This window comes from Cupressus sempervirens, chromosome 2, assembly GCF_028749045.1.
Source record: "Cupressus sempervirens isolate cs-2001-9-10 chromosome 2, ASM2874904v1, whole genome shotgun sequence".
Classification (NCBI taxonomy): Eukaryota; Viridiplantae; Streptophyta; class Pinopsida; order Cupressales; family Cupressaceae; genus Cupressus; species Cupressus sempervirens.
In genome coordinates, this window is record NC_143119.1 from 401,470,904 (window position 1) to 401,495,521 (window position 24,618).

The 24,618-nt window shown below is 34.5% G+C and overlaps 1 protein-coding gene across 2 annotated transcripts in view; it reads right to left on the bottom strand.

Moving 5' to 3' along the window:
- The window catches only part of LOC149572830 (Ankyrin repeat family protein), an 81,802-nt gene that overhangs the window by 12,459 nt on the left and 44,725 nt on the right, over positions 1 to 24,618 (bottom strand). Inside the window, exons 4-5 of one of the 2 annotated variants that reach the window (XM_089813902.1) lie at positions 10,121 to 10,349; positions 9,816 to 9,940 (exon numbers count right to left, since the gene is read on the bottom strand). In XM_089813902.1, coding sequence (XP_089670028.1) covers positions 9,816 to 9,940; positions 10,121 to 10,349 — 354 coding nt within the window. Of the gene's footprint in view, positions 1 to 9,797; positions 9,941 to 10,120; positions 10,350 to 24,618 lie in introns of both variants that reach the window. The other variant, XM_089813901.1, reaches the window with a different exon arrangement.

Sequence of the window (24,618 nt, forward strand, 5' to 3'; positions counted from 1 at the left end):
CCTTGGAGGATAAATATTATATATGATGCCATCCTAATAAAATATGTGTGTGTGTGTGCAAGTATATATATATAACTTTATAAATTATCCTTTTGATTTCGTAACCTTCAAATTATCTTTCATATTTATTTTCTTCTTTATAAGAGGCGAGAATGTACACTTGCCATTTTTTATCGGTGATTCAAGAAGATGATTCTTCTTCTTTTCTAAAAACTGATCATAGAGTCACGGCTTCTTGGAAGCCTTTATTATTTTGAATGCCTCCTTTATTTATACAAGTCGAGAGAACCAAAAACACATATTTTGCACGTTATACCTCTACTCTCCTATGTTTTTCTTATTTCTATTTTGCTGCGAATGATAATGACAAGTCGTATTCATTGTTACCCTGAGCTCTGCGCCTTCGATTGCCCACGTCAAGAACAGTCAGCTACATAGAGTCAAGCCAAGCCCACGTCTTCCAGACCAGGTTATGTCGTCAGCTTTTCCAATCATAGTTTGTTATATATATATATATATATATTTGCATTCGAATTTACAGCAGTAAGAAATGTGTCCATGAATTCCATATATTAATATTGAATTGCAATATCGAATAGATATTTGATGAGTCCATTCTTCCCATGTTGAGTCAAGATCAAATGTATATGATATGTTCAGACATCTCTGTTACTGATGGATTTCAAAATTAAAAAATATATTCCTTGTAAGTCCATTAAGAGAAGTTCTCGGGTCATAAAGACTCTATTATACTAAAAATATATAATATTCTTTACACCAGCTGAGGTTCAGCAAAAAGAGTTGGATTAATCTAGCCTAGGACTCACCCGGCTGTATGGCCAGGGAAAAGGGTGAAGAGGTGATAAAAATCTGCAAGAACATGAAATAGAATCAGATGTGATACAATAAATGTATTATTTTTAAAGAATCATTTAATAGTTCGTGCATGTCCATTTATATTGTTTTCCTATTGTCAAATCAAGTGGTGGTGATCGGGTATTAGAAACCCATCCAAAAACTTTGGCCAAGGTCATTAAATGCGTGATTGTCTTCTAAAGATCACATGATGTCGTTAGTGCCAGTTATTCAAACATGTTCATCCATAATTGTGTGGACATTCTAAACACCGGTATTGCTCGAATGGCTAGACTAGTAGTACCCCAAGCCTAGCCCCAAGGTAGGGAGGGCCTTTCTTTTCAAAAGATTGTGTGGGGATGGATATGGTCCGTGGTTGGGAGGTTAAGCCTAAGTCAATGATTCTCCTCTTACCCAAAAGCCGAGGCTTGCACAACCAGTTAAAGACTCACCAGTTATTTTTTGCATGTTCTTTCTATATCCCTAGTATGCATATGTTTCCTCTTGTATCATAGTAAAAATTGCAGTAATTTACTTTACTTGTATACAAAGAATGTTAGGAAATGGTTATTTCAGTTAATAGTTATTCTAGTTGGATGATATTTCAATTAATCATTATTTCGGTTAATATCTCATGAAATGTATTATAAGATGTTATGTTTCAGAAGTTAGTTGAAATATTACTTTGCTTTCTACTTGAAATCAGATATTAGTTCCATTCTTTATAGTCGAGAAAATTTGTTTGTTACACTCAACTTTGGTGAGCTTGAATGCACAACTATATCATGAAATTTGACCAAGTTGGCATCACCATGAAAGTGCAAGATTCATGGGCCAACCTAAAATGATAAGCTGAATTGTTTGACATTTTTGTCAAGGGTAAACCTGTTATTACAAAGAAAAACATTGTTTTGGGATATCTTCAAACTGATCCCATTTATGGAATCAACTCATAGAGTCAACATGTTTTTCGATAATTTGGAATAGATGATCAAGAAAAATTAAGTCTTCAGAAAAACTCATGTGCGAAAGATATGTACCTCTCTTCTTGGTGTAGAATATGTGATGTCTCACATTTGGGATTCACTTGTGCATCATACCAAGATATCATCACGCAAACCAAATGTGAAATGGGATGGTTCGCTTTGAGAGCATACTTTGAAGAAATAAGTTTAGTATCAAAACCACCCAAAGGTGAAGAAAACAAGCTACAAGACAAACAAAATGAGTCTAACGATCAAAGTATTCAAGTGAATGGTAAACTTTCAAGCATCATACCAAAGGAAGAGTTTGTCCAAATGGAGATCAAGAAAGCAACAAAGGACCTTCAATCAAATGAAGTAGTGGTACGTGAAGATCAATGTTTAGATATAGTAGAGAATCAAGAACCACAAGTTGTTTCATTAAGGAAGACAGTCGAGGGTTTAAAGGATCAGCACAAGGAGGAAGTGATGCATGAATTGTCAATATTCTTCAAACAAGGAAGAAAGGTGTAACCCAAGTAAAGATAGGAAGGTTTCAATAAAGGATTGCAAGATGTTTCCTAAAGAAAAAACAAATAGTGATCCCATTTAGAGGAATGAAATGATGAGTGTTGAAGAGATCATTCACAGAGTACTTATCTCCCCTTCTATGGGCAAAAACATGGACGATAGCAATGCCACTGGGCTTGAGAGTCCGCTCAATCTTAGAGATTTACAGAGAACGAGACAGTAGGGAACAAGTACACCTTCATTACCGATTACCGTGGGCTCAACTATTGAACTGACAATGTTAGTCTAGTTCACAAACATCAAAAATTAATAAAATGTGATTTTTTACACTCCTCAAAAAAGTGTAACCAGGTTTTCATTTTCAATTCCAGGTATTTTGAGGAAGTGTAAAACCTAATTTTGAGGCGAAATTAGGATTCCAAAATGGCGAAATTAGGATTCCGAAATTCTAATGCCATTTTGCTATTTTGACACAAACACCAATTTTCCAAATTCATTTTTTGAAAAAGCCAATTCTGGTCTAATTCCACGAAACAAACGGACCCTTACTCTGCAATTTATTCCAAAAGATCTGTTACTTTAAGATGGAGTTCCTCATTGCCATATCATTTGTAAAGAAAGTTGTGTGATCATATAGGGTCTCATTGGCCTTTATTCTATGTTGGAGTTGTCATAAAACGCACATCAATAGAATTGGCGCGGTATCTTTGTTCAAGAGAGGATGAAGTGTCTTTGGCACTTTACTCTATGTTGGTCTGGCTATAAAACACCCATCAACAGGATTAGCGCTAGGAAGGCACGAACAAATTTATTCATGAATGTTGGATTGTAAAATCATCAAGAGTAGAATTATCAAGTAGAAAAGCTATTTCACGAACCACCCTCCATCGTCGCACCACATCAACAAAATTGGATTTAGAATTATCAAGCATAAAAGCTATTTAATTTAGAATTTGCTATCAGAAATTTAGATGGATGAAAGGAATTGTGAATGAATCTTCATGAGACTCAACTAATCCATACTACACGTGATTTACTAATTGTAAATCATTTTGTCTGATCATCTAGAAGTGAAATACAAGCTTAAATTCAATTGTTACTTGCACATTGATATGTACTAATTCACGATGTTGGTGTTATAGTAGTGATTTGAACATTTGTCATTTATCTTGGAAGATTGTACTAACTTGGTGGACATTGATGATAGAGTGAAGTTTTGTACAGTTCACAAACACATTCATGGTCTCTTGCATTTTAGGATTAGAATAGAACCTCTTACCCTTACTCTTTGCAATTTATTGCAAAAGGCTTTGTTAGTTTAGGATCAAGTACTTCATCAACAGTAATTCATAAAGAATGTCGACAAATCTAGAGTGAATAGCATAAATCCCCTTGAGTTACTAGTATACATCAAGTTAAACAAGCTCATATCCACACTCAAATCACAAGTTCACAGTCAAAACCATGGAGTCACCTCTATGATCTTCTTTGCAATCTTAGCATACACGATATCTTTATTCCAGAGAGAATGGAGTGCCTTTGGCACTTTATTTTGTGTTGGTGTGAGCGTAAAACACCCACCAATAGGTGGTTCATACTAATGCAGGTATTCACATTCATCATGAATGCATCTTCATGTATGGGGGTTGATCAACTCTATACATATTATTTTTCAAAATCTTTGAAGATGGTGAAGAACCCATATCTTAATGGTTTTGCCTTCTTAACAAGTCCTTGTAGCCTTTCTTTTCCTCAAGAAACTTGCGCCTTATCTCCCATCTTGAGTTCATGCCCTTTGTGGTGTTGGTCGTGCCTACTCTCATACATTTCTTGAATGTGAGGTTTTCACAGCATTGCCCGTTGCAAATGGGGACCCCCTCTTTTTGCTTTAGCTGTTAGGGTAGGTGGTCGTAGGAGCTTTAGTAAGTAACAATTTCCAAGCCTTCAAGCCTTAGGGGAAGTAAATCTAAGTTTTGAAGCTAGGTTGCCAGTTCAGATTTTGGTACGGATGTAGGTTTGAGCTTCGAGTTCGAAACTTGCTCAAAATTTTTGGGGCTTGGGTTCAAGTTCGTTTTAGGTTTGCACATACAAGATTTTTTTTTAATTTTAACATATATATATATATATATGAATGTATGTATGCATATGTAAAACTAAAAATATAAACATGTGGCTTTGTTGTTGGACGACCGCAAAAAAACGAACAATGATCTTTGACTCTTAGTGTTAGAAAACCCATAGAAAAACAAACAAATGTAAAGATATGACTCTGCCACTAGACAACCATAGAAAAATGCCAAAATGGACAACCGCTTGCCTTGTTGGATGACCCAGATGCCACTGGAAGAATGTCATGTGAGGAAAAACAGCTTCCTGTGATGTATCGTCTCAGAACATGTTGTGTGAGAACAAACCATATAAATGTTGTGTGAAACAAAAACAAAAGCATATTAGAAATGTTGGGTTTCGATTGGCAAAAATAATAATAAGAAAGTTAAATGAAAAGTCAACAAAAGTCCAAAATACCTGATATTCAACCAGATACTTTTGAAAAGCCCAAATTGATCCAAAATCGTCAAAGGCTCATGTGACTAATTCCAAATTTGCTGCAAACACATTAAAAGTCACCCAAGGCCCTTTTCACTAAATTAAGAGCAAATTCCTCAAAATAAAATCGAAGTTGAACCGAATACAAATTGACTCTCAACTTTGGTAGGGACAGGGTGAATACGGTAACTTAGTTTTGAAGTCAAGGAAAGAGAAGAGTAGCTTGAAATCAATAATGTCCTCATTCTTGAGAATCCTTGGAAGGGTACAAAAGGATTGAATCTGGGAAATTTGCCTTGAGGAATCCATTATCCTATCTCTACCTAAAATTCTTCACTCTCTAGATGGAGATTTGAGCACAGCTTGGCTTATAAATAAGGTAAAACAATGATCTAAGTATGATAATGGTGATCAAGACCAAAATGTTAGCCAGTTTCAATGGGAGTCTTCAAATTGAAGAGCTGAAAAGATAAATAAAATTCAAGAATCCTCTCCGTTCCCATCCCCCACCACTCCCAATTTCTACAATGTCATTATGGGGATAGATGCACATCTTGAATTTGCAAGCTTGGGGAAGGTGGCTTGAGAGTGGAAAATGATGATGAGCCTAATAGAATGATGGACCATAGAGAACGGAGTGAGTGAATTGAAATGGTGTAAAGAGAAAATTCTTTGGAGGAGGCAGATTCCGCCACACTCCAAGGGTTCATAATCCTCGCCTCCCCTTCATTTCTGCATTGAGCCTATGGCAATTTAAACTCAAGACAAAGCCTACCACTTGAATTTTGAAGCCTGCATCATGGGAAAAAGATGATTAATTATGGAAACGGGGATGAGATTAACAAAATGTAGATAGAGAAAATGAAAATCCTCAAAACCTTCAAGATTTCCATAGTGTCTTCCTGAGGATTGAGAACAGTTATGATGTCCAATTGACACAAGTTTGAATCAGAATGGGACCAAAGCATGGGAATGAAGATTCTGTATTGACAAAAGCCAGGATAAAGATTGGTATTGGACCCAAATCAATGAGAAAATAATGAGCTGAAAGGAGGATTCCGCCATTCTCCAAGGTTTCAAAATCCTTTAACATTAATGAATCTCTCCTTGCACTTTTATTTCTAAAATCACCGTTTGGCTCCAAGAAGGAAGGAAATGAAAGAAATGAGGGAAAAAATAAGAATTTGACATGATGCAAATTGAAGTTTGATGAAAATCAAGGAAATTCCTTGAGGAATGGCAGATTCTGCCATCCCCCAAGGATGAATAATCCTCTAGGGTATCTAAATTCTGCCACGGGGTGAAGGAGTCAATGGGGATGAGAAGAATACGAACTACCTAAGGATGGAAAATGAAAATCAAGTAGGAAAGCCTTGGCAAACATGCCTCTCCACTCCTCAGGTGCCTATATAAGAGAAGGAATTTCATATCATTTAACACACAAAACTAATCAATTTTTTCTCTGCCCCTAAACAGCAGTTTAGTCTCTGCATGTAGCAGCAAACTGCCCTTCATTTGGCAGCATTTTTAGAGAGAGAATTAGAGTGCCAGTGAATTGCATCCTCAATTGACAATGACTTTGTTCTCAGTTGGAAGGTGAGATTCTTTAGAAGGCAGTGATTTGTTTCTGTCAAAGAGCTGAATTAAAATAGAGGGCAGCAGACAATCCATTGGAGTGGGATAATATCTTTCGGACGTGGCAAATCTGGGCAAAACATTAACTGAAAATTATTCATTTTCCAGAGTTTGAGAAACAATTCATTCCAAGTCTTATCAATATCAGAGAAGATATTCTATCAACTTGAATTTCCTCTAGAAATCCAGGGTCTTCTTGAAGGGATCAGCTAAATGGAGGAGTTTGTCACTTTAGGAAGAATCGAAAGAGTCACTATGTTTACAAGTTCACGAAAATGCAAGTGTAAGTTCAAGTCATAGAAATGAACAAATTTCCAGGAAGAAGATGAAAAAGATTTGAGAAGATGAAGCAATTTGGGAATATGTCATCGCTATTGAAGGTTTGGCAATGTTGAGCATCAAGAGATATTTTTCATCACCAAAGATTTGGCACCTCGTTGTCTTCTACCAATCAGAAAACTCCAGTTACACATGTTTCAATCATATCATGCCAAGTGAACAATTTTCTCATTGGTTGTCAATAGCATTGTAATTTTCTTATTGGCCCGCACAGTGCTGCAATCATGTAATTGGTTGATAATGTGGCAACCTTAATTAGGGTTTGTAGGGATAAATCTTGGCCCTTCATTGTCACTGATGATTCATTGTGAATTGCATAACATTGCTTTGAAGTGTTGCATGGTTTCTTCAGTTCCTCACTTGGAGTAGATTTATTTTCATATTGTTTAGACTAGGTTAGTCAGATGAAAACAATTGTGTATGTTTACTTGCTTGACTCAAATTTAAACTGGGCTACTAGCCTCTTGTCGATTGTAAGTGTGCCTTGTGTGGTGAGCTAGTGATTGTATTAAACTTCAATTGATATCGAATCTTTAGTTTGCATCCATTGATGGGATTGAAGAGGAAATATTGATGTAAAAACCATTTGAATATATCTTAGAAGCTTGCGCTAGGTGGGTGGAGTCCATGACGAGATTGCATCAAGCAAGGTCCAAGTTCATCCATACTTCCTTCCATTCATAGTTAGAAGAAGTAGAAAGTTTGAAAGTTTGAGAATTGAGCTATATTTTCATTGCACATTGTAAAGCCAAATCCATAGAAGTAATTTGATGTCCATTGAATGAACAAGCATAAGTCCCCTTAAGTTATTACCAACAAATCACACTATTTCATTGAGAAAGTATCCACAATTGAAGGGAACCTTGAAGTCATTTCATGATCTTACTTTTTTAAGCTTGGCATGAAAAGTGACCTTATTCAACAGAGAGTTGAAGATTTGGTGTTTAATCTTGAAATATAGAGTACTCAATGTTGCTTATTGTAGTTGAACAAAACTTTGGTGCCATCTTCACCCTGCACTGTGACACCATAGTACTGTCAATCCACAGCAACATTTACTGGGGACTTTTCCTTGTGTCCCGGTCCCATCAACTTAAGGATGGAGACTGTCTCTCCACCACTTATATCCCTCACCCCATCGCCTAGCAAGCATTCAGAGGCATTTCGCTGCAGCCCAAAACAGGCTTTTTCAATCTTCACAAGCTCTCCACATCCAAACCTATAGCTGGTTGGGAGCCCAAATAAACCCTAGCCACTGCCTCCATCGCCTAGCAAGCACTCAGATGTGTTTCAGAGCAGCCCAAAACAGGTTCTTCCAATCTTCATGAGCTCTCCAGATCCAAACCTTTAGCTGGTTGGGAGCCCAAACAAACCCTAGCCACTGCCCCCATCGCCTAGCAAGCATTCAGAGGTGTTTCGCAGCAGCCCAAAACAGGCTTTTTCAGTCTTCACGAGCTCTCCAGATCCAAACCTAAAGCTGGTTGGGAGCCCAAACAAACCTAGCCACTGCATCACCCTACAAACACTCCATCGCTCTCAAAATAGAATCTATTAATTTGTCATTGACATTATTATAAAGTCACTTTATAAAATAAAACATGTCCAGCTACTAATTAATTAAATTTAAATAATCCCATAGGACTTGGGACTACTTTAACATTTAATTACTTAATTTATTCCCTTAAATAAATCCAATTATCCTACAGCTACTAACCTCCTCTAGGTGATCATTTGTAAAAGGGGGCCAATACACAATTTTTGTCCATGTGCACTTAAATTCAGATTTTAGAATTTCAGGACTTTTTAAAAAAATTGTAGGTTTAGCCACCATGTCATGCAACACATCAAAACAAAAGCCTGTGACTGCTCATGTTTTTTTGTTGAGTATTTCTAATTTCTACTATAATTTTGATAGCCCTATGCTTAAGTTGCAAATTGAAAGTACATAATTCACAAATCCAAGCTACTCCATAATATGTAAGGTCCAGGCAAAATTTCCTGAGTAGATAAGGCCACCTACCATGCATGGCTTGACTATTATAAATTAGGAAAAGTTCCTGTTGGTGAGCACCTGCATATTGGATGGCTGAAAATACTTTTTAAGAGTCTACAAGTGGGAAATACATTGGACTGATGCACTGCATATTTATAGTTTTTGTCATGTGTAAAACCCTATGGTCACAATTTTACTTTTTAGTTACTTTTCAGAGCCTTGGTTCTTTTCAATCTGGCATATCCCCAGTGTAACTGAATTAACCTTCATGTTCCATTGACCAACTACACTCAGTTCTAGAGACAACATAATAGTTTTACTCTGCTTAGAAGGCAAATTTCTAGTATCAAATAGCTGACATTCCAAAATTATGGAGAATCAGAAGAGTATAGTAGAAATACAATATAGAGGAGAGTATAGTAAAAGAACAGTGAGCATGGCTCAACCTGTAAGGGGAATGTACGAGTTTGGAGAGTGAAGAGACAAGGTGGAGCCTAACTTTACCACAGAGGTACTATACACAAGTATAAAACTAAAATACAGATGTTGGCCAGTATTTGCATATGACAAAGGTCTGCAACTTCCTTAATGTATGAAAGTGATTGTAAAACATATTCTTACTAAATTTAATATTTTTAAAACATTTCAAAATATCCTGCAGAGTTTCTTTCGTCTAAAGGTCATCGGTTATTTATTAATAAATCATCAGTATGCAACTATAGAGAAGCTATGATTCAGAGGAAATCTTCAGGGTGGATAAGAATATATAGAGTTTTCTAAGCCAGCTCAATGCTTTTCTTCAAACTTAATATGCAAAATTGGAATTTACGCTTTTGTTGCAGATGGATCCACACAGAAACCCTCTAACTTAAACTGCCTTTCTATCATGTCATTACAATTGACTAAAAAATTGTGTTCTGGTAGAAAATACTGACTCCACATTGTCAAACAACCTTGGTTTACTGCTTCCAGAAGAGCTTGCAGATAACTTGGAGCTAGAATTAGATGAACCCTGTTGGACATTAGAAACCTTTTTGGGACGCTGATAATTAGATGTTGGGGGCACTACTGCCTGCACCTGCAAAGCATTCATTAAGGAAAATCTTCAGATTGGTGTCAAAAAAGTCAAGTCAGTTTACACAAGAAAGCATTTACATTTCCTTAAAGTCTATAATAAATTAAGAAAAACTAGATATGTAAGTAAACTGATGAAAAATTAACTAACTAGTTCCAAAACAAATCTCAAGTCATAATGCACCTGGGGAAGAGGTGTAGCTTGACATATGCATAATGGCATACCACATTTGCATTCAACGGGCTGAGAAATATTCTGGACTTTGGAGTCTTTAATATTATCCTCATTCAAGTCTAATTTGGATAAGTTACTTGCATCTGTATCAATGTTATTGAATGATCCTGTAACAATGTCACTTGAGGCCACTACATGAATGTCACTGGAAACAGTCTCTGTATTTACATTTGATGACCTGCATGCCATAAGGAATCAAACAATAAGATAAGGAATCACAGTTCAAAAAAAACAGGCATTAAAGAAAATCTGTTTTCATTATAGTTTGCTCTTACTGCATAATAATATTACCCAAGAAAATTATTCCAAAACAACATTGGGATATTAAAAGAGAAGTGATTGATGAGAACAAGAAGCCATCGAGGAAGAATACAGAAATCTCAAGAGTCGAGACAGAAATGAATTAGTTAAAATCCAAGAAAGACAACTACAGTTTCCAAGTGATAGTTTCCCTCATTGTCAGCTCTAGCAAGTTTTCTCTTTTAATATTCTTCACTTTGATAGTCTGCCAGTGATAATCTATAGTTTCAATTTTGACTCAACATCTTCATTTTAACAAATTAGAAATTTACCATAGGGAAGCATCCCCCAACCTAAAAATTCTAATTTTCCAGGATAGTGACATGCCCCCTCCCCAAACATTCCCCACATTTCTAGGATGAGGGCATCTCCAAGATGTGGGGACTTGGAGGGGACATTGCCCCAAACTCCCACAACTGCCACTGCCTTTTTCAAGATATCCTCATGTTGTCCAAGGAAACCTCAAGAGTCTTTCAAAGTTCAAACATTCTGTGATGCCCAGGCATGCCCCACAACATTAAGATGGAAATTTTGCTTTGTAGAAAAGTTAAAAAGAAAAAAAATAATTATACCCAAGCCTTAACCCTTATAGCATATGGGGCCCCTCCAACCCCAAAACACTCCAAAAAACTCTCAAATACGCCTTTAAGACTCATTTCAACTCACTCAATTTTCAAAAGCAAGTTACATAACTGAGAAAGCAAGTTGTAAGAGCTAGAAGGAGACCGTTAAGACTGAGGAATAGCAAGAGTAAGAAATGCAAAAGGAGGGTGATGCCAATCCAACATTGATTCAAAGGATTCAAGAATTATTCAAGCCTTGAGGTAGACTTTGAGTTCTTCCATGACTTGTCTTTTTTTTAAATGGTTTCATTAATTCTTTTATTACTAATACAAGTTTACATTTTTGTGAATTCTGATCTTAAATTTAAATTCATTATTTGATGTTTTAATTTTGCAAATGGATAATATTAATGAATCATGATTGATCTTCATATTTTATATTATATAACAGCAAGCTGCAATAATTTATTTTTTGACTTTTAAATGTCCAATTTTCTTTATTTTGTCAAATTAGGATTATAATTTTTGGTATTCTTTGTTTCTAAACTACTACTATGTAGTGTAGAAGTAAGGAATACACAAGTGAAATCCTTGTTTTACAAAGGTTAAGAAGCAACGCGTAATGCCCCGCTAGGGAACCCAAAAGGACAAGGCTAGAAGCTACCATGTGCTGTGGATATTTTTTTCTTTGAACACCTTTTACTTGCTAATTTTACTTAACCATAGATGTAAGAATCCTAAAGGTTCCCTAATATTGTCCTCAAACACATTTCTTAGTTTCCAAATTCAGGAGTTATGTTTACTCATCGAACTCAACAAGTATTTCTTAATTGTTCCTCATTTAACTTTCTCTAACATTTCCCTACTTAATTTAAGCCACCTATTAGTTTTGTCTACTTCTCATTTCCTACTTGATTTGGTATTGATCCCTATATTTGTTTCTTTGTATCACTTTTGAGTCTTAGATCTCATATAGGACTTAGCCACTTTTGATCAAGTTATTCCACATCTATTCTTGTAGAAGTTAGGGTGTGATAACAAACACTTACATAGTCATTTCTAAATATTCGTTTATTAATTCCAAGCAATATTTGTGAAACTTTCACTTCCATATTAGGAGCTAATATCTTAAGCTTTATAAATCAAATGCATCTAATTAACATGCAATAAAATACGTTAGATAGAATTAAACCATTAACTATACATATTTACCAAATCATATTCTATTCACTAATTACTTTATTCATTAATTTAACAACATTAGAAAGAGTATGTGATTATTTGATTCATCGTACATATTATCATAATCATCATCTAGATACAAGGAAATATGCAATTCCATGACCTCATTATTACTTAATTGATCTTTTTGAAATAATACAATATGCTCACATATCACTTCATTTCTCCTAGAGATACCCCTTATCCCCTTTACATAGCTGTTCAATTCATGATACATATACATATCATCTTAGATCCTTTTTCAAGAGTTCATATTACAATACATTGCATAAATTTGTCCCAAAAGAAATATATCATTAGGACTTCAAGGTTCTAAAAGCTACTCTTCCACAACTACTCAACAAGGACCTACGAAGGGTCATCCATAAAACAAAAACAATACCTCAAAATATTTTACCACCCAACCACATGGAACCATAAATGGCCCACTCCCCCAAGCTAGGAGATAATACCATGATCCACATAGGTTCTAAGGAAATCTAAGACGTTCACCCTTCCCAAACATCATAATAAATATAAGAGAAGGATAATAAACATGAGAAAACAACCTAGAAAATATAAATACACATCTTAACAAAAATGAGAAGACAATATAAAAAAATGAAAAACACAACACAAAGGCATCCAAAGGCAAAGAAAGAGTAAGGGCTTAGACTACAACTAAGTGAGTGTCACCGCATACCCCTCAAATGCTAGGATCAACCTTCTAAACCATTGTCACCCAGCCGCATCCAGGCCTTATACAGAATGACATACGGTCCCAATACTCCAACAGGGCATATACATCCTTATCACAGTTTCCTTAACATTGGGATTAACCTCCTGAACCATTATCACCCTACTACATCTAGGCCTTATACAGAATGACATATGGTCCCAGTACTCCAACAAGACAAGTGTGACTCAAATATCTCTTACCTTGATTAATGTGTTAACCCAAACCCCCATAGGCCATTCATTTTATTAATTTTCATTTGATTACCAAACTCACACGTAGAGCCAACCTACACAAAGCTCTAGTCTCTAGCAGATGAGATCCTCCAGTGACCACTTCTAGGTCCTGGCACCTATGGCGAACCACTCACCTAGGGGTATCTAACCCTACTCATAAAATAACAAGAAAATATATATAGGTTTAGGGAGCATACCTAGGGTCCCATACCACTAGGTTAACCCTCAAACCCTAACTTCACATATAAGCATCACAATGCACAAAATATATAAGCCTTCTCAAAGCACAAGAATCATAAGCATATATCTTCACAAGAACTTAGATGTTGAATACACATATTATGCATCACATAACAATTTAACATGCCTCTAGTGTCTTCAAATAATAATTGGGAAAATAGAAACCTAAGTAGGAGGTCAAACTGGTTAAAACCCCTGAATCAAGCATATATAATTCCAAAACATGCAGTCAAAACATGTAGCATGTACTAGAAATAATGGAGAAAAACACATATGAGATATCATAATACAATATTTCATGCCTCTTAATACCTACAACCCTCTAATAGAAAATAACTCATCTCCAAATTGTGGTGGCTAATTACCCTAGGAAAATACATAGCAATTTTCACAAAAAGGAACTCAAACTTATAAATAACTCTAGGAATTAAATGTACAAGTAAAATACATCAATCTATAGATAGATAGATAGATAGATAGATAGATAGATAGATCTATATTTTATCAAATAAATAATGGAATCAATAAGTTCAATCCATACCTCAAGTTGCAAAGATTCAACAAAAGCAAGAGCAAGGATACAAAGAGAGGAAAATAAATCCAACTTGAGATGCATCATTCAAACCCTCTCCACTTTCACAAATTTCCACGGAAGAAGAAGCAATTCCATACTAATAATTTCCTTATCTAAACCTTTGAAAGTTTCATATATGACTCTCCCCCCAAAAGGGAAGAAACTTACAAATCCTTAAAGAATTATACTCACAAACTCTCCCTCACATATCATTAGTTTTTCTCCATAAAAAGTACAACCAATCTCTCTTCTACCTTTCAGCAATCCCCCCCCCCCCTTCATATTTATATTTTACCCCACATATATATGTTCTTGAATAGCTTTCATACCCCTTTAGGTGAAAAGACACCACCCTTTTAAATAAAAATAATTCCAAAATCCGAAATTGCCTTAGTTTACGTAATTAACTACCATTTACAAGTTGTTTAAGCATATTAGGAGTAAATTAAGGCTATTTTAAGGGTATATAATGAATAAATGATCCAAAAATAATGTAAATACCATCTCTAGTGTTTTATAACCCATCTTTTTATGCCCATCATTGTATTTATGAAATAGCCTCATATTCTTCCATATGGATAACCCATATTACCTTTTTCTCTTGAATGCATGTTATAACCATCCTTTGTGTGATAGGGAATTTACCCCTTTTAATTTCCTTTATTTTTAGTCTATTTAATTCCTCTTTATTTCTAAACGTATTAATAAATCACTCACATATAATTTATAACATACACAAATAATTAAATACATTAACTATGTAGTCATGTATATTTATATAGGTAAACATGTGTGCACCCATATAAGCATATATAAATATACCAAATAAATATCATAGATGTATTACATGAAAATATAAATATCCAAATAATGAACAAATAATTCTGAACACTAGCATCCGCTGATCAAACTATCAAAAGAAATAATAAAAGCATAATCCCCATACTAGGTTGTAAATTTTAGATCTTAGTTGGTGGAGACAAACTAACTTGGATTTCCTCTTATAATATTCTTCTTTTATGTCAGCAGATCTTCCTTGTAAAGGGATACGGTTCTAACTTATTTTTAATGTATTGATGTTGTTCTGATTTCTGAGTGAGATCTATATGTCACGGTTATTGATATGATCTACAGTTCTAAATAAATTATATTATATATGTGTATGAAACATGACTTCATAGGGGCATGACCCTATGTAGTCATGCCTCCACATATTTGATATGTTACATAAACACACCGATTCATAACCATTCGGTGATAACTAAAATGTTTAATGATCGGCATAATCATAATGCCCGATCTTGAAAAGTGATCAACATAGGAGATGCCCGATCAAGGGAAGGGTGCACGATTTACACATTGTATTATAAATACAACAAAATCATCTCATATGAAAGGTGGTTGATATTATATGATGCTCAAGAATTTGTATAAAAATGACACAGATATTTCAATAATGTAAGATTATGATTTTATGTGTGTGTGTGTGTGTGTGTGTGTGTGTGTGTGTGTGTGTGTGTTTGTAAGTATTACAATCAGTTCTACAAAGTATGAACAATGCATATATATTTTCTTTTCTTTTAATGTCCTATGAGGCTAATATCCTCAACACTCCCTCTTTAGCAAGAAAGGAATTTAAGTAGATATAATGCAAAAAACAAATATCACTTTAAGCGTGATCTGAAAATTTAAGGTGTCCGCTAAAATCCACGTTGAGAACCAAGATAACACTTTGCTCCAACATTTTAATGTTAGGAGATTGATCAACTATTGATAAGGTCGTCACTTTACAATAGTGATCTTACACACATGAAAGATCGTCACCTTTCATAACACAAGTTTGCAAACAACAATTTTAAATTATTCATGAATTTACATATAACTTTACAAATTTGTCATACCAAGTTTACCTCTGAAGTATTCCATTTTCAACCTTGCAAGAGGCTTGGTGAAAATGTCAGCATTTTGCTCATTAGTGCTGATGTAAATCAGCTTAATAATATTTTTGTCAACCATGTCTCTTATATAATTGTAAGGAATCGCAATGCTCTTTGATCGATTGTGGAAGACAAGATTTGCATAAAGTTTAATGCAGCTCTGGTTACCACAATGAATGACTATAGGACTTAGTTGCTTTCCAAAGAGTCCAAATAACAGCTTTCTCGGCCATACTGCTTCACGAGCTCCCATGGAGGCTGCCATATATTTAGCTTCGGTGGAACTCAAAACAACTATGGGTTGTTTTCTAAATTTCTACTGAACCAGTATATCATAGCTGATCCAAAACTAAAGCAACATCCTATAGTACTCTTGGAACAACCAACCCAATCAGAATCAGTATATCCTTCAAGTTTAATCTCAAATTTTTTGTATTTCAAACCAAGACCATAGTACCACGTAGATATCTTAAGATATGTTTAGCAGCCATCAAATAAATCTTCTTTGGTTCACACATGAAATGACTTAAAACATTGGTGGCATAGCAAATATCAGGCCTAGTATTTTCTAGATACATAAGTGATCCAACGATTTGTTTGTAGAGAGTGGGGTCAATAGATTCTGAATTTATAGCTTCTTCTTTTAGCTTGTGTAGATTTGTTTCCATCGGAGTTGCTAGAGGTTTGTTGTCCATCATTCCAAATCTAGCCAAGATGTCATGAATATACTTCCCTTGATTTAGAAAAATGTAATCTTTCTTTTGACATACTTCTAGACCAAAAAAATAGTGTAGTAGGCCTAGATCCTTCATCTCAAATTCAGCTCTAACAAGTGATCTTCACTTGTTATCAAAAGATCACCAACATATAAAACAAGTATTAACATGTCATCATTTGATATTTTGAAGTATATGTTCGGATCAGCTTCATTCTTAGAGCATCCTAGTTTGGAGAGGTAGCTATCTATTCTTTCATACCAAGCTCGAGGTGCTTATTTGAGGCCATAGAGGGCTTTCTTGAGTTTACATACATATAAATTCTTATATTTCATAACAAAGCCTTCACGTTGTTCAATATATAATTCTTCATTAATGACACCATTTAGGAATGCATTCTTGATATCCATTTGATGCATCTTCCATCCTTTGAATGCTACGATTGCAATAATTGTTCTTACGAAAGTGTATCAAGCAACTGGAGCAAAAGTTTCCTCATAGTCAATACCTGTCTCCTGTGAAAAACCTTGAGCAACAAATCTTGCTTAATGTTTTTCAATACTATCATTTGAAGCATATTTGATTGTGGATAACCACTTTGAAGAAACAACTGATTTATCTTTTGGCCTAGGTACAATATCCCAAACATCATTTTGTAATATGGATTGATATTCTTCAACCATGGCATCTTTCCAAGCTTGATAAGTTAGGGCTTCTTTGAAAGTTGATGGTTTAGATTTAGTAAGCTCAGTTACTAGTGCAGTATAACAAGATTCGTTTATGGTTTTCTTGCTCTCCTTGGAAATTTCATCTAGCTCAACATTGTTTTCTTTAATCATTTTTCTTGCCCATAATGGCTTTTCCTTGATATTAGAGATGTCTCTATTTTCTGAATCTAGAAATGGGACATTTTCTTCTTATATATTCTCCCTCTGATTTTCAGTTTGTTGATTTTCATCTAAGTCTATGATGGGCTCATCTTCTGTACTTCTTGATAGTTTTAAGGCATTGTTTTCCTCAAATATGACATCTCTGCTAACTTCAACTGATCTCTGTCTAGGTATATATACTCTATACCCATTGGAGTTCTCACTGTATCCAACAAATATTCCTTTCTTCCCAGATGGTTCAAACTTGGTTCTCTTTTCTTTAGGTAGGTGAATGTAAACAGGGCAACCAAACATTCTAAGATGACTTAAGTCAGGTTTAATTCTTGTAAAAACTTCTTTAGGAGTTATGTTTGTTAAGTTTGTAGTTACTGTCAAATTGATATGATCATAAGGTTCATTTTTTATAGTAAATCATCATTAGATATATGTATATATATATAATTTTTATAAATTATACATATAGTTATACTAACTAAATGATGATTAATTATAGAGACATGTCTCTTCCTCTCATATTTATGAGTCCTCAAATCTGCATTTGGAAAATATTTATAACAATGGCAATCTAATTACATTTGCAGAGATCCTAGAAACAACAATGTTTTCTAAAATTGAGTGTGGGCATTTGTTTTAAATATATAAAGTAGTATTAGTGGCCTCCGCCCAAAATGAGAAGTGCAAATTTTGATCATGAAGCATGGCTTTTGCTTCTTCAACAATAGTTCTATTTTTCCTTTCTGCTACCCCATTCTATTGAGGATTATAAGGTACAGTATACTCCCTCTTAATCCCAACAGAAGTGCAAAAATCTTTAAAATTTTCAGAGGTATATTCTCCTCCATTGTCTAGCCTAAGAGTTTATTCTTTTTGACATTTGATTTTCTACAATCTCTTTGAACTCTTTAAATTTGGATAAAACCTCATTTGATTCTTTGACTTTTAGAAAATAGATCCAAATTTTCCTAGAGAAATCATCAATAAATATTATGTAGTAGGAGAATCCTCCTAGAGAAAGTGTTGGCACAGGTCCACATAAATCAAAGTGAACTAGTTCCAAAACTGATTTAGACTTGTGTTCACAAGGAGGAAAAGATTTTTTCATATTCTTTCCTAAGGCACATCCTTTACAAGTGCCTATATGTTTTGAATTTAAGCTAGGTGTTCTAGTGGTGATTTTTTCAACATTTGGAAGTGAATTGAACCCAATATGTCTAAGCCTTCTATGCCATATTTCATTAGGATTTGTCACTTCGAAGCTTAGGGCTTCCTTTTGAATGTTACATAGTTTATATAGGGTTCCATCTCTAGTCCCTATGGTGATTTCATTCTTGAGATTAGTATTTTTAGGCCAGTAAAATACTGTCTTCTTTGAAGGTGACTTGAAACCCTTCACCAACAAGTCCAGCGATCAATACTAGATTCCTTTTTATGCCCAGTACGAAAAGAACATCTTTCAATTTTAGTGTAACCCCAGTTCTTAGTTGTATAGAACAGGTCCTAGTTCCTTTTACTGGATAGGTGGAGTTATCTCCAATGGAGACTCCTTCAGTGAGATAATTTCTAAAAGTTTCAAACTTATCTCTAAAACCTGTTATGTGGTGGGAAGCACCCCTGTCTATCATCCACACATTCTCGTTTGATTTTGTCTCACTTGATAGGGCTGAGTAGAATAACAAATTTTCATCCTTTTTTGTTTTGGCCAAAGAAGCTAGGATTTTTTCCCTTTCAGGACAATTTCTGAAGGTGTGTCCGAATTTCTCACTTAAAATATTGAACTTTGGAGAAATCATTTCTTTTGTAATTATTATTACCTTTCCTTTTATCATATTTCTTTCCTTTGTTCCTCTTCTTCCTTTTGTTATTAGAGACTGAGAAAAGAGCTTGATTTTCTCCCTCTTGATTCTTTTGATGTGCAATCATTTTTCAGTTGGTCAAAAGCTGGTATTGAGGGTCTGTTGACAACCTAGATGAATGCTTCCCAAGATATAGGTAATCCTCTAAGTGCTATTATGGATAGTTCTTGGTCTTCTACTTTGTTGTCAATAGAAGATAGATGATTCTTTATTTCGGAAATTCTTCCAAAGTAAGATGAAATTGACTCTCCTTTATTCATTTTTGTATTCATTAGTTGATTTTTTAATCTAATCAATCTACTTGAGTTGTGATTTAAAATGGATGGAAGAATATGATCTTTTACTGAATCAACAAAGATTTTCCTGGCTTTATTATTTAGCCTTTTCCAAGTGACCTTTTATGCCTCATCTTCAGGCATTGAATATCTGATTCAATGAACAATTCTAGTTCTAATTCTTCGAGAATTGTTATAATTCAAATTTTCCATGAGAAGAAATTTGCTGCTCCTTCAAGCCTATCCTTTACTCTGACATTGTTTGTCATAATGTCACTTTTGTTTTAAGAGTTTAGTTTGGAAGTCTCTCTACCGATTAGGCTCTAATACCATGTAAATTTTAGATCTTAGTTGGTGGAGACAAACTAACTCGTATTTCCTCTTATGGTATTCTTCTTTTATGTCAGCAGATCTTCCTTGTAAAGGATACAGTTCTAACTTATTTATTTAATGTATTGATGCTGCTCTGATTTCTAAGTGAGATCTATATGCCACGGTTATCGATATGATCTACAGTTCTAAATGAATTATATTATATATGTGTATGAGACATGACTTCATAGGGGCATGACCCTACATAGTGATGCCTCTACACATATTTAATATTTTACATAAACACACCAATTCATAACCATTCGGTGATAACTAAAATGTTTAATGATCGGCATAATCATAATGCTTGATCATAAAGAGTGATCAACATAGGAGATGCCTGATCAAGGGAAAGGTGCACAATTTACGCAATGTATTATGAATACAACTGAATCGTCTCATATGAAAGGTAGTCAATATTATATGATGCTCAAAATCTGTATATAACTGACATAGATATTTCAATAATGTAAGATTATGATTGTGTGTGTGTGTGTGTGTGCGCGCGTGTGTGTGTGTATATGTGTAAGTATTACAATCAGTTCTACAAAGTATGAACAATGCATATATATTATATTTTCTTTTAATGTCCTATGAGGCTAGTATCCTCAACATAGGTGACTAACTTATTATTGGATTTCTAAGGATATAAGAATTCCTATATGGATCATGGTTCCATCTCCCTTTTAACAATAACTAGTTTGAGAATTTTGAGTCATGCTCACACCTATGTAGCCAAATGGAGTCAATGTCTTGTACCTACACACACCTACATCACTGATTGACAAGATAGAATACATATGCATATATACAAATAGTGATCGGCAAAGGAGGAGTGAGACCTTGTGTAGACCTCCCATAGGAGTGACTACAACTACCTCCCCTCATCCAGAAGACATGCCAAGCAAAGTAAACATATACACATACATATACATAAAGCACAATGGGTTACTAGGATTAGATTAAAACAAAATCATAAATATAAATAAAAGAAGCCATAAACAATATGTCCAACCAAGGTATTGAAAACATGATACTGAATTATAATTCTAAGCAACCTATAAAGGATGATCAAAAGTACAGATTATAATAATAACCATATAATTAATTTCCTAAGAACATTATATAGAGCACAATCAAATATCTAATGCAAATCAAGTTGTAGACATTTTAAGCAAGCTCTAAGTAGAGTTGCAAGGAAGTTTATGATAAGGATCAAAATGTTTCTAAACATTTTTATATCAAAAGAGTCTAGTTGATTTTAATGACCTCGGTAGGTTGTTTGGTGGATAAGCATCATTGTGTTTGAATATTCTAGTAACACTACTTGAATGTAATTTTATAGTTTTTACTTAAGCAAGTTGTGAAATCAAATAGTACTCGAAGTAACCTTATCTTTCAACATATCCCAAGTGTACTTATAGTATCTCTAAACTCTACTTATAATTGTCAGTATTAGAGGGGTATTACATAAAGGAAACACAAAAAGAAATTTTTTTGTTTCTCAATAAAAATAATTGTGAAATCCTTGTTAGTAAAGATTAAAAGAAAGGATTTATTTTTGTGTATCCTCTAGTTTGTGCTTTGTGTGACCTAAAGCAAGAAAAACAAAAAGAATATCCTTGGATCTTAATCCGTTGCATTATGCACGATTTGAACCCTAATTTCTAAAATTATAAACTTCTAAGATTTTATATCCTTTATCACAATGTCAATATGAGTATGAGTTCTCACTCATGAATGTGTTGGAGGTTGAACCTTAATAAGCAAAGAGGAGTGAACCTATTATGGTAAATAAATATTGTTGTAGTTGTATTAAACAAAGGAGATGAAAGCTCCTTATATAGATTTACAAAGACAATGTTTCTAAAAGAAAAAGTCGTGAAGTAAAGGCGGAAATAGAAACTACCTTATAAACTAGAGACTAGCTAAGAAAACCATTAAAGAAACATTATAATATTCTAGTACCCTCCCTTAATTGTCATTGTCTAACTATTGTCTTTTGGTCACAAATTCTGCAAGACATTTTGCTGCTGCTAAGACCCTCCCTCGCTCTACAAAATGTTAATGACCAAGAAGCCAAAAATCCATCCAAAAAAGAACAGAAAGGATGCCCCTTCTTCAAAAAGCTTTGCAAAAAGAGACAAAAGCCTGCCACTGACATGAGTCTACTACTCACCCTCCCACGATTAGCAAAACATCATCACAAAACATCCAACCAAAAATCATCACAAAACATCCAACCTGATGTTGGATAATGAATTTTCTCTTCCTTGGAGACAAAGACAAATACTGAGAACAACTAGCACAATTTTGCAAAAAAAATGCCAATCCTTCCAAACTTTGCAGATGAGCATGATGCCCCAAAATGGACTGCAAAAAGCCACAATTTCTTAAGGAGAAAGATTGAAAAACCCAAACACAGTTTTTTAGATGAAAAATCAATCAAAACTAGACAACAAAATCCAAGATACATATCAAAGAATACCAAAGTTCCCAGACTCAGACTCGGCCTTGACCCGATAAGGGTGTCGGCTCATCGTACCGGACCCAGCAAGGCGGGCATATTCACCTAAAATACTCACCTAACTCGTGAAGAATCTTGGAACTATGGAGAATACAAAGCTTCATATTTTAGAGAAAATGATAAAACCCAACAAATAATGTTTTAGAAAAAAATTATAAACCTATCGGGTTACTTTTTAGGAAAAAATTATAAACCCACAAAGGAATCCCATGTAGCTTTTTGAATTACAGAATCAAGAATGTTTTTTTTTAGGGAAAAAATTATGAAAACCCATCAAAGAAACCTTCATTCGGCAAAACACGAGACTTCGCATGGTAAACTAGCACATGCAAGCAACATCAAGCGCATGCCAAAACATGCAATATTCAAAAATTAGAGACTTTTGCCCAAATCATAAAATAGTAAATTCAAAACCCTCAACCAGGCTTTGCCATTTTCAGCAAAATTCTTCAAAGACAATCCATAAAAGTTTCATAAAATAACTCCAACAATTTTTATTTCAAAAAATCAAAAAAAAGAACAAATTTCTAGAAAAATTCCAGATCAAACAAGGATCGAATTTTTCTTACAAAGTTCTCCAAATTTTATGAAATCTCATTGACCTGCTTTGATACCATATATGTTATTGGAAATTGATATTGTTGTACGAGTATTAATCAAAGGAGATGAAAGGTCCTTGTATAGATTTACGAATACAATGTTTCTAAAAGAAAAAATCGTGAAGTAAAGACAGAAATAAAAACTACCTAATAAACTAAAGACTAACTAAGATCACTGTTAAAGAAACATTATAATATTCTAATAGAAGCCACTAGTTCCATTATAAACGCAAATATTAGTTTCCCTCCAAAACTATCACAAAATATTGCTAAGGGTCTCTTTGATCCTTAGTTCCCTCTAAAAAAGTTGGAAACAATGTTACAAATAAATCCTAGGGCATTTGGGGACACTATGTGGTGGCAAGAACACTTTTGTAAGCTTGAGTTCGAGGTCAGCATTATCAAAGTTAATGCTTTTGTAAGCTTGAGTTCCAGGTCAGCATTATTAGAGTTAATGCCCACCTCCTTCATATATGAGGCAAAGGTGTGAAAACATGTGAAAAGTTGGCAGAAAAACTCAACTACAAGGCTGAGATAAGTAAGTTATGGTCAAGTGGTTACCACACACAAGATTCTACTTCTACTACTTTGCATATGCCGGTTGCACATATTCTAGTTTCTTTACTTCATGGGGAGCAGAAGCCAGGGGGAAATGTAGGTTGATAAATGATGCACCAAACACACTACAAACTTATTCAATATGCAATAAAAAAATGTGACGCAAATGATGCCGTTGGCAAATTCTTCTTTGCCAATGGCATTCCATTCCATGTGGCTCACTCTTTTTATTATAAGGGGGTAGTGACAAAGATGAGAATGACAAGACCATCATACTTGACCCCAAGGAGGGCTGAATTGAGGACGACAATCTTGGTTAAGAACTATTCCAAGATTAATATTTTAATGGTGAAAATGAAGGAATCCTGCATCACATATAGATGCAGCATAGGCATGGATGGGTTGATAGACATTAGGCATTGTCTACTCACCAATATCATGCTTACATATACAAAGGACTCTTATTATCTTGTGGTGGTTGATTGTTCAAGGCATCATAAGGATCCCAATTTTCAATTTTAGATCCACAAAGATGCTACAAGAGAGGTTGGGGATCACAAAATGTGGTCTAGTCCAAGCAGAGCTAGATTTGGCCCATGTGTGCAAAGTTGCAGGGATCTTAACTGAGGTATCTTATAGACACATCTGGACTCCTTGTGTGCATATCATGAATAATACTCTCAAGGACAGAAAAAAATTAGTTGAATCAAAACAATTCTTAATGATGCTAGAGATGTGTCAATGTTTATCTGCAATTACAACATTTCACATGCATCTTTAGAACCTTCTCTAGAAAGGAATTCTTGAAACCTTTGTAGACTAGATATGCATCATATTTTATTCTCTTGGA